This window comes from Eptatretus burgeri, unplaced genomic scaffold, assembly GCF_056783735.1.
Source record: "Eptatretus burgeri isolate ZD-2024b unplaced genomic scaffold, Ebu_testis_v1 Ebu_testis_scaffold_88, whole genome shotgun sequence".
Classification (NCBI taxonomy): domain Eukaryota; kingdom Metazoa; phylum Chordata; class Myxini; order Myxiniformes; family Myxinidae; genus Eptatretus; species Eptatretus burgeri.
Window position 1 is genome coordinate 40,001 of NW_028222038.1, and position 11,843 is coordinate 51,843.

Here is an 11,843-nt window from a genome sequence, read left to right on the forward strand (position 1 = left end):
TAGCGGGCGCTTGACCTTCGGTCTTTGACCTTTTCAACCCAAAATTTAATCCGTTCATACGTGTAAGTTAAGATCTGCTACCTTCAGCTAAAGGTGACAAGATTTTGGGTTCAAAGGTCACATCAGTCCATCTTACAGCGTGACATTAAGTGCCTGCCATGTGGGGCCTCCTTCGAGAGCTCAAACACCTGGTCGTCAAATCGAGCATGGTCTTGCCTATGTGGCAGGTTGAGGACGACCTGGCACTGAAGTTTGGTGAGGGTACCTGTTGTCACGCGCGCGGCGTTCGCTCTGGGATCGTCCTGGTGTGGAAGCATACCTCCGGACAGGTGACCAGGATGCGAGACTGCATTGAATGGCCGAGATGGGTATTGGAACCCACATTATCAGTCTCCAGTCATAATACGACACAGGAAGTCATCGCCTTCATTCAGGCTGAACTGCTTGTGAAATGCAAGGGCTCACCTGTGAGTATTTTGGACACCCACCTCCATGACACCTTTCACAGTACCATAGCTGATGGGAATTTTTTGGGAAATGTCATCCATCGTGTGATCATTCCGGGAAGTTCACCCACCCGGGTGGGGCACTGTGCTGGCACGGCCTCCCGTGGTCTCCCAGGACGCTGTTCGCACACTTCGCCTTCTGCGAGCCATCTGTACACATTTCTTGGGCCCAGTTGTGATGCCTCACACTACATACCCAGATTGTGAATTATAATTCCCTTCATATCTTGCACCCACAAAAAACAAACAAACAGATAACTGCTCGTTGTTCTCAACATTTACACCGTCACAACGACGCCGACATCTTGGTGTGATCGCCCGATGAGCCGACAATGCCAGGGTTGCCAAACGACATTGCTGGAAGGAGACAGGTATGCATGTCACGTGGGTGAGTCACTGGTATGAAAAGTGACGTCATTTGACTAACTCTCTTACTTATCAAGAAACAAATGTAAACATATCTGCAGCACGAGAAGGAGTTATAAAAAAAAATGTGAAGCAGACCCACCATTTCATGTCATCATCAGCCTCAGCAGAGAATGTCGAACTTTTCACAACTTCACCCGTCTCTTCCCGACAGAAGCTAAAGTTGTCGATGGTCCACATATAAGAACATTTCACAACATTCACCTAAGAGAGAGATCAACGTATTCCAGGTGCGTAAAGCCAAGAAAGCCAAACATTTTTTATAATCTCCAATGTTCCACGTTAATGACATCAACATGAACAAAACTTGATGAATAATTATCCTTTAATTTGCCATTTACAGTTTGTTTCCATCAGGTGTACATCAAAAGGTATAAAAGTTCAAAGTTGCACAAGGACTTGATGCCGTTATGTGGACTGGGCCCGGTAACGCCGAGTTACTGAGGAATCTCCGTATGTTCGTTGGTTTCGTGGGCGTGAGTGTCCCGTCTTGGGTTAAGGGGTTTTTGAAATTATTATTTACCGTTGTTGCTTCTTTGTATTCCCGTCCCCGTGTACCATCGTCCATAAATGAACCGACTTGGTCTCGGGGTGAATTTGAGTGGTCGTGATAGCCATTGAAATTGGCACGTCCGCTTACGGCCTGATCTGGCACGGATGCTCGGCACGCACCACGAGACCGTGCTGTGCGCTCACCGGCACCGCTCAACACTTCATTGGAATCGGGCACACGGTATCGATGAACGTGGCGCATCGACAGGTTCGGTGGTCCCACCAGCACTGTATCATGGCGATAGACACCTCATCCAGCTTGGGGGCACCGAATCAATGGGTCAGCGCGGCCACTTCGACGTGGTCCACCGCTATTCGTACCAGGTCACTGGGACGACCCCACTCTGTCTAATGTATGTATGTATGTGTAGGACGATGTCCATCCGACTGATTAGAGAACGGGGGAGTGCTCCTCACACTCCACGTACCTTCCGGTGATGTCGAAAGCTGAAACCGGAAAAATTCACACAATTGTCGGACAACATCCAGAAATGAAAAGACAAAATAAATGAAAAAACAAAAAAAAAAAATGAAAAAGATGCAGGTCAGTGACCCGGGACAGTGGGGAAGCACGGTCATTTTGTGTGCCGATGGATATCAAAACCGATACACGGAGAAAAGTCAGGGAACCGTCAGAAAGCATCCGTAAATTAAATTATATGTAAATGAAAAAAATTAATGAAAATAAATCAATGAAAAATCAAAATGCAGGTGAGTGACCCGAGACAAAAGGGAAGCATGGTTCGTATGCTTACGCAATGTGTAAGCACACCCCGCTAGTATATGTAGTGTATTGTTGCAGACCCGGGGTCGTCAGGGTACGACGAGGGTGGAGGTATGATGAGGGTGGGGAGATCTGAAAACAGTCGTTGGGAGAAGGTACCCTTCAAATCTGGGAGAACTGGAGCAGTTTGTACAAGAAGAGTGGGCCGTCCTGCCAGGAGAGAGGAGAAGGAAGCTCATTCATGGCTCCAGGAAGTGCTTGACTGCAGGTATTTTGTCCGGAGGCCGTGATACCAAATATTAATTTGATGGCGTTAACAATTTTATCGATACCATTTATTTTTATTTTCTGATTTTAAAATGATGTATTAACAGGATGTAGAACAAACTTTGGTACATCGCGGGTGACGAAGGTTGTGTTCAAGTTTCATCGAGATTGAAAGCCAACACCTATTTTTCTGGGTCAAACCTGGACCCTCTGAGACACCTGGGAGACCCCACTTTAGACCGGGATTTTTTTTTTTTTTTATGAACAAACTTCAGTTACAAATACCAAATATCATGTTCGGCCAAGTTTGCTCACAATCCCATCGGCAGTTTCGGAGGAAAAGCGTTTACGGACAGACAGATGGACGGACGGACAAGTTTGTGATCCCATTGGCTCCCCAAAACTATGTTCCAGGTGAGCTAAAAACTTCGGACCAGCAATTGACAAAACAATTATCATAGAGAACAAAAATCAAATTTCTACTCATAGCAACATAATTATGCAGGTGAAGAAAGAAAAAAAACAACCAGGATCAGAAACACACAGGTGAACTCCCATCCATACCTGTGAATGACACCAACTCTCAGCAATGGGTGTGTTGGTCTTCTCCGTCGGTGGAGGACTTGGGATCCGAAACATTCTTCAACAGCACACACCGATCTAACGAGAAAATAACAGTGACAAGGAATCAGGTGGAAAAAAGGGCAAATAAAACAACTTTTGAAATGTTCGTTCAGCACAGAACAAAGAGTTGATAAAACCGCAACGCACGGACGACAGTACGTAACATAAGTAGATGAGCGAGTAAAAGGGGATATGAAAAGGACATCGCCAAGAATATTCAACTCAACGGCAAGACATTCTTTGGGTCGAAGAGGAAGGAAGGGGTTAACCGTTCAGAGGAGTGAGGGTCCATTGAGGAATAACACAGGATGAGCGGTCGATGATGAGGGTGATGATGACGTGCTTTAATATTGTTCCGGATCTGGTCTCGGGGGGTAAAATTGGGGTTTACGTTGGAATAGTTATTTCATTGTGCATGTCAGGATAAGTGTGATGCGATTTCCGTTTAAATCTGTCCTTATTTGGCCTTTCTTCTTTGGTTTATACCAATCGGCACGGCACACGTGCGATTGTGGGGTCAGTGCTGGGACAAGAGGAGTGCAAAAGACATGTTCACATGTGGACACCGTGGAGCTCAAAGGTAAGGGGCTGTCCATGTGGATGGAAGTCTACAGATTGCGCCAACCAATGGGTGTGCGTCATGGGGGTGTGATATGTTCGGCCGGACATTACAAGAACGAGCAAATCATGTGTGTGTGTCTCTCTCTCTCTCTCCCTCTCTGTGTCTCTCTCTCTCTCTCTCTCTCTCTCTCTCTCTCTCTCTCTCTCTCTCTCTCTCTCTCTCTCTCTCTCTCTCTCTCTCTCCCCCTCTCTGTGTGTCTCTCTTCCTCTCTCTTTCTCTCTCTCTGTCTCTCTCTCTCTCTCTCTCTCTCTCTCTCTCTCTCTCTCTCTCTCTCTCTCTCTAGCTCTCCCTCTCTCTCTCTCTCTCTCTCTCTCTCTCTCTCTCTCTCTCTCTCTCTCTCTCTCTCTCTCTCTCTCTCTCTCTCTCTCTCTCTCTCTCTCTCTCTCTCTCTCTCTCTCTCTCTCTCTCTCTCTCTCTCTCTCTCTCTCTCTCTCTCTCTCTCTCTGTCTCTCTGTCTCTCTCTCTCCCTCTCTCTCTCCCTCTACCTCTCTCTCTCCCTCTCTCTCTCTCTCTGTCTCTACCTCTCTCTCTCCCTCTCTCTCTCTCTGTCTCTCTCTCTCTCTCTCTCTCTCTCTCTCTCTCTCTCTCTCTCTCTCTCTCTCTCTCTCTCTCTCTCTCTCTCTCTCCCTCTACCTCTACCTCTCTCTCTCTCTCTCTCTCTCTCTCTCTCTCTCTCTCTCTCTCTCTCTCTCTCTCTCTCTCTCTCTCTCTCTCTCTCTCTCTCTCTCCCCCCCTCTCTCTCTCCTCCCCTCTCTCTCTCCCCCAAATCTCTCTCTGTCCCATCTTCCTCCGAGTGAATGAGTGAAGGCCAAAGTAGTTTAAGCCACCGAGGTACAATTTATTCGTCTGTGATCACCACAAAATGGTCCTGCTGTCCTTCTCCCACCCCATACATTATTCGTTCAAAATTATCATTTGACGAACTCTCGTGTGGTCATCGGGAGCAGGCTCCATAGTACATCGTGAATCGGCAAATTTACCTGTGACACGGGCAGATGGGGTTCACTTGTAAAGCGGAATGCTCAACGGGTCCGCTCAACCAATCTTGTCAGGTGGATTTGCTACAGGGCCTGAAGCAGCACAACGGGGCCCACTGGAGCACGACGGGGCCGACGGCAGCACGACGGGGCCCACTGCAGCAAAATGGGGCCCACGGCAGCAAAATGGGGCCCACGGCAGCAAAATGGGGCCCACGGCAGCAAAATGGGGCCCACGGCAGCACGACGGGACCCACTGCAGCAAAATGGGGCCCACGGCAGCAAAATGGGGCCCACGGCAGCAAAATGGGGCCCACAGCAGCACGACGGGACCCACTGCAGCAAAATGGGGCCCACAGCAGCACGACGGGACCCATTGCAGCAAAATGGGGCCCACAGCAGCAAAATGGGGCCCACTGCAGCACGACAGGGCCCACTGCAGCAAAATGGGGCCCACAGTAGCACGATGGGACCCATTGCAGCAAAATGGGGCCCACAGCAGCACGACAGGGCCCGGTGCAGCAAATTGGGGCCCACAGCAGCAAAATGGGGCCCACAGCAGCACGACAGGGCCCACTGCAGCAAAATGGAGCCCACTGCAGCAAAATGGGGCCCACTGCAGCAAAATGGGGCCCACATCAGCAAAATGGGGCCCACAGCAGCAAAATGGGGCCCACAGCAGCAAAATGGGGCCCACAGCAGCACGACGGGACCCACTGCAGCAAAATGGGTCCCACAGCAGCAAAATGGGTCCCACAGCAGCACGACGGGGCCCATTGCAGAAAAATGGGGCCCGCAGCAGCACGACAGGGCCCAGTGCAGCAAAATGGGGCCCACTGCAGCAGAATGGAGCCCGCAGCAGCACGACGGGCCATATGGCAGCACAACGTGGGGCCCATGGCAGCACAATGGCTGACGTCCGTATTTATACCATCATGTGTTGTCTTTGTGCCAAGTACTGATAAAATCGGTCCGTACACGTCTGAGATATGGTTACGGACGCACGCACGCACGCACGCACGCATGCACACAACAATCGAGACCAAATGCATGAGCCCAACGGGGCGAGGGGAGGGGGGTGGGGTTAATAACATCTTCTTCATCTTCTTCTTCTTCTTTTTCCACTCAATCCATCCACTCTTCTGTTACTTGCTCATTAATCTTCCAATCCAAGGCAATCAAACACATCAGTGAATCGCCTCCACCCTCCCACTCTACTTATTCCGTTCTCTTCTTCCATATCCCGATCTTAAATTATGAAACATTAAAAGAATCCTAATCTTGGGGAAATAAAAACAGGACCACGTGTCCTGAAGCTCACCTGGATCAGGAGCAACAGTCACTCAAACCCCCCTTCTCCTCCCTTCGACCCTCTGATTTTATTTAATGTGGTGAACAAACTTTGGTACATCACGGGTGATGAAGGTTGTGGTCGGGTTCCATCGAAGCTGTGTGTGTAGTTTCAGAGAAGAGAGAAAATACCTATTTTGGGTGGTGAACCCAACTCCCCCCTCCCCATCGACCCCCATAATGAGCGAACATTTTAATTCGGTCAATACACCTTCGTCAGGTATCACATGTCAAGCTTGTGGCCAAGTTTCAACAACATCGTGTGTTTAGTAACAAGCGATAATGACTGAAGTGTTGACCGACTGACACTCACCAACTCACTCACTCACCTACGGATGCTGTCGATCGCATCAGCTCACCTGACTATTCTTGTCAACAAGACTGTCCAGGTGAGCTATCACCTGTCTGAAGTCCAGGTGAGCTAAAAATCGAGGCTTGTAACACAACTTTTTGTTTTTTTTGTATACCTTGTCGAGGCTCGTGTGAGAGCGAACACACAACACACATCATGGGGGACATGAGACAAGAGAGGAGGGAGTGGGAGGGACAAAAGAGTGGGGAACAGAGACATTAGGAGATCTGTGGAAGGGAGAGGGACGGGGAACATGGGGAATAGAAGATGGACATTACAGGGACTTTCAGGAAGGAAAGCAGGGAATTTGTAGGAGGTGGGTTTGGGGTGGATTATCGGGGGTAGAAAATATTGAGGACTTGGATGGGGGATGATAAGAGGTGGTGGTGAACAACTATTTTGAAGGCTTGGAGGGAAGAAGGGAATGAATAGAGTGAGGGAGTTTATTCCAAAGGCGGGAAAAAAGAGGAATGAAAGAGTGAAGATGAGCAGTGATTCGTGATTTTGGTAGTTTTACCAGAAGGGGGTTGTTGGCGGACCTTGAGCGCCCTGTGGAAATGTGGTGGGGACAAATCGCAGAGAGAGCAGGGGGGGCAAGGCTGGAGAAGAGTCGGCAGAAGACAGAAAGACCACCGACCTGCCTGCGGTGATTGAGTGAGAGGCCCAAAGACTCAGCTTCATTGCGGGAGATGCCAATGATCTTAAATGCCTTGGTTTCGACAGCGTGAAGTCGAGAAAGGTGGGAGGCAGGAGCACCAGCCCATAGGGGAGAGCAGTACTCCATCAGGCTGGGGACGAAAGCTTTGTAAGTGGTCAGGAGCTCAGGTGGGCCGGGGAAGGACTTTGCACGACGGAGGATTCCCAGTCGGCGACTGGCTTTGGAGGCGAAGTTTGAAATGTGGCTTTCCCAGGAAAGGTCATGACAGATAGTGAGACCCAGAAGCTTGAGAGAAAGGACTTCTTCCAGAGGATTGTTGAGAAAGTGGATGGGGGGGGGGGTTTCTAAACGGTCCTTTCAGAGAGGGACATAATGAGAGTGTGAGATTTGTCCGGATTGAAAGACATGTTCCACATGTTGGACCAGTTTGTGATTTGTTTTCTGGCTCTCCTGAGGGTAGATAGACACTTGTTCTGAGCTTTATGGAAGGAACTGAGATTGCCCTCAGTTGGGTTTGCTTTCCATGAGGCAAAGGTAATTTGTTGCAGGACAACTGCCTCGCCACAAGCTTCAGTAAACCAAGGGCGGGAGGAAGGGTAAGACAACGGAAGACGAGAGGGGATAAATCTGTGCATGAGGGAGAGCAAGTTTCTTTGAAAGAATTCCCAGGATGAGTTGATGTTGGAGAAAGTAGTGATAGGAGACCAGTCTGTAAGTTTGATGGCTGCTTGGAGACCCTGCCAGTCGGGTTGAGTGGAATGCCAGACTCGACGGGTGCAGGGGGTGGGAGAGGAGGGGGAGGGTAGGACAAGGGATGAGGGGGGAGGGAAGGAGGGTTGTTGAAAGAGTGTGGGGGATTGCAGAATAGCTAGGGGAAGGGGGTGGATGAGGAGGAGAAAAGGCTCTGCGCTGCTGGGGGAGAGGGGGGAAAAGAGAGGGGGCAGAAGGCAGTTGAGGATTTGAGGAGGTGGAGTGAAGAGATGGAGGTGAGAGGGCAGTGGAAGGAGGCAGCTTTGTGGATGAGAGGGGGAGGGGCAACTTTGAGAAGGATGAGTGATGGGGATGAATGGTGGGAGAAGGGTGAGGGGGAAATTTTTGAGAGAGGGGAGAGGGAGACTTGGAGGGAGAAGAGTGGGATGGTTTGCTTTGAGAGTGAGGGGTGAGAGGAGTGAGTTGGCACTGAAATTGGAAAAAAAAAGAATGGTTCATGGAAAGTCAGAAGTGAAATTATTTATTTTAAATAAAGATTGCGTAACATTCGGGAAAGGGAAGGTTGAAGTAAAATGGTGGAAGTGTGTGTGGGGAATTTGGACGGTAAACGCGGTGTGAAGCCGCTGGGTCGATGAAAAGTACCAGGAAGAGTCGAGAGAGAAACACGTGGTTACACGAGGTGTATTGATAGAAAGGATATGGTTCTCCATTTAAGTCCTAATTTTAATGCACAAAGTAAAAGATGAAATAATATTTTATTTTAAAACAAAACCACGCGACTTTGGATTAACCAACACACACAACCCGTCACAGATGAACCTACCTGGAAAAAAAACGTGCGGTGCCTGAGAAACAGGTGTGGAAACTGAGCTGCAAATTTAGGACAACTTTTAATCACGTGATGGAAACATTCACTTCCGGGTTACTCGACTCGCGATGCTTCGTTCGTATTTCCTGATTTGTTTTCACCGCAAAATGTCCTTCCGGGTGAGAATCGGTGTAAAAAAAGTACATTAAAATCCCACCACGTACTCTAATATAACACGATTTTTAATCAAACCAATTTGTGTTTATACACCGCACAAAATTTAACGGTCGCGAGATTCAAAATGAGTAGATTTAAATATTGTTTTTAAACATACGGTCCATGAGCCCTCATGTATGGTTTGTAAGTGATAATGCCGGCACGGTCATTTGTCCCCTTTGCGCACAGTCTCGGTAGCAGTGCGTGACGGGTCACGATCCATACAACATGGCGGATACCAAGCGGCTTGCTATCGCTCGTCAAGCGAGTTGGAGTGCTTGCTTGAGTGCTTAAGCCGCTTGGTAAGCGCCCCACCAGGAATTCAGTCCTGGAACACACCCTGAGTCATGAATGTCTTCAGCAGTCGCCCACTCGGGAACTTGATCACCACAACCCCCCAACCCCCCAACTCTTAAAGTGTGAAGGGATATTAAACACTTTTCGGGACCTTGTCAGGGTTCGTTGGTGTAAATGTGACGTAATATGCATGTATGACGTCATTCACCCGAATAAGAAAGAAAATGATTAAATATCTTTTCCCCCAATATTGACGTCTCGGCGATTTCTCTCTGTCCTTGTTGGTATCTTGTACGATGTTACACTTTAACCTTTGACCTCCAACGAGGTACGTTTTTATCCGGTTACATTAAATAATTCATTTCACGATCTCGAAATCTTGGTTTTGTGACGCAGCCTCGTATGACGGGCGGTGTATAAACGCTAGTTGCACGTAATCACACTGAGATAGTTTCCCGCCAAAATGACTGTTTCGTGCAGTATGTTTTCAGGTGAGTAGTTTTACCTGTGTGTCGGTGGAAGGACGAAGCGTGTTCTCAGGTGAGCATTGATCAAGGAAATCAGACGCAGGTGGAGGTCAGACATTGTGGCACAGATCAGACACTGTGGCACAGATCAGACACTGTGGCACAGATCAGACACTGTGGTACAGATCAAACACAGCGGCACAGATCAAACACTGTGGCACAGATCAAACACTGCAGCACAGATCAGACACTGTGGGACAGATCAGACACTGTGGCACAGATCAGACACTGTGACACAGATCAGACACTGTGACACAGATCAAACACAGCGGCACAGATCAAACACTGTGGCACAGATCAAACACAGCGGCACAGATCAAACACTGTGACACAGATCAGACACTGTGACACAGATCAGACACTGTGGCACAGATCAGACACTGTGACACAGATCAGACACTGTGACACAGATCAAACACAGCGGCACAGATCAAACACTGTGGCACAGATCAAACACAGCGGCACAGATCAAACACTGTGACACAGATCAGACACTGTGACACAGATCAGACACTGTGGCACAGATCAGACACTACGACACAGATCAGACACTGTGACACAGATCAAACACTGCAGAACAGATCAGACACTGTGGCACAGATCAGACACTGTGGCACAGATAAGACACTGTGACACAGATCAGACACTGCAGCACAGATCAGACACTGTGGCACAGATCAGACACTGTGACACAGATCAGACACTGTGGAACATATCATACACTGTGATACAGATCAGACACTGTGACACAGATCAGACACTGTGACACAGATCAAACACTGCAGCACAGATCAGACACTGCAGCACAGATCAGACGCTGTGGCACAGATCAGACACTGTGGCACAGATCAAACACTGTGACACAGATCAGACACTGTGACACAGATCAGACACTGTGGCACAGATCAGACACTGTGGCACAGATCAGACACTGTGGCACAGATCAGACACTGTGACAGATCAGACACTGTGATACAGATCAGACACTGTGACACAGATCAGACACGACTGGTGAAGATCCTTTGGCTTCACCAATGTTGATCCACCGCACCAATGAACACGTTCACATTCTCGGACATTTTCCTGTGTAAGAGTGTTTGCAACCATTTACAACCCTCAGGATGAAAAGATTATGTATTACGTCCAGTGTGGAACGGCTCTTGAACAACTGTGTCTTCCACTAATCATGTAACTTGCAGGTACAAACAAGAAAAAGAGCAATCAGAGATTGCAGACCCTCGGCAGGACTTGTTTTGTGCGGCGTTTGTTCAGAACTGCCTTACCACAAGCTTCAGTGAACCATGGGTGGGAGGAAGTGTCAGACAATTGAAGACGAGAGGGGATAAATCTGTGAATGAGGGAGAGCAATTTTCTTTGAAAGAATTCATAGGATGACTTGATGTCAGAGAGAGTAGCGATGGGAGACCAGTGGAGAAGTTTGATGGCTGCTTGGAGATCCTTCCAGTCAGCTTGAGTGAAATTCCAGACTCGACGGCACTGAGTTGGTTCTCTGATAATAGCCAGAGAGATGTCCACTTTGACAAGGACGTGGTCAGAAGAACCGGTTGGCGTGGAGGAATAACAGCAGATATTTTCAGGGAAATTTGTCAAAATCAGATCCAGAAGAGATGGAGTACCATTGGTTGGAATCTGGGTCGGGAAGTTGACCAATTGAGTCAGTCCCAATGAGTCGCAGAAGTCTTTTGCTGAAGTGCCATGACAGGTGAGAGAGGTACCCACACCGAGCCAACTGGCATGATGACAATTGAAGTCCCCACATATGAGGAAGAGAGAGTTGGGATGAGAGGATAGAAATTGCTCCATGTTTTCGAATAGTGAGATGAAGATGGAGTCATCACTGTTTGGTGGACGGTACAGCACACATATCAACATGAGGTGGAGTGGAGGGGAAGCCACAGCCAGATGTATTCCTGGGGGTGTGGGGGAAAGAGGGCAGCACATGGAGAGTGAGGAATGGAGTCTTTGATGAAAAGAGCAACTCCTCCACCAGAACGAGGCTCAGGTCTGTCATACTGGAGGAGGGAGATACCAGGGAGAGATATTTGGAGCAGAGACGACCTGAAGGAGGAAAGTTGTTGAAAGAGTGTGGGGGGATTGCAGAATATCTTCGGGAGGGGGCCGGATGAGGAGGAGAAAAGGCTCGGTGGTGCTGGGTTGAGGCACATTGAGGAGTAATAAGAGAGGCGGTAGAAGGCAGATGAGGAT

At 48.6% G+C, this 11,843-nt stretch overlaps 1 protein-coding gene across 3 annotated transcripts in view; it reads right to left on the minus strand.

The window, feature by feature from the left end:
* Window positions 1-8,700, minus strand: part of LOC147007590 (speckle-type POZ protein B-like) — a 25,298-nt gene extending 16,598 nt beyond the window's left edge. For all 3 annotated transcript variants that reach the window (XM_085866814.1, XM_085866815.1, XM_085866813.1), the window contains exons 1-3: window positions 8,593-8,700; window positions 3,040-3,135; window positions 1,015-1,136 (exon numbers count right to left, since the gene is read on the minus strand). In XM_085866814.1, coding sequence (XP_085722940.1) covers window positions 1,015-1,136; window positions 3,040-3,114 — 197 coding nt within the window. In that variant the 5' untranslated portion in view covers window positions 3,115-3,135; window positions 8,593-8,700. The remainder of the gene's footprint in view (window positions 1-1,014; window positions 1,137-3,039; window positions 3,136-8,592) is intronic.
* Window positions 8,701-11,843: the final 3,143 nt, after the last annotated feature.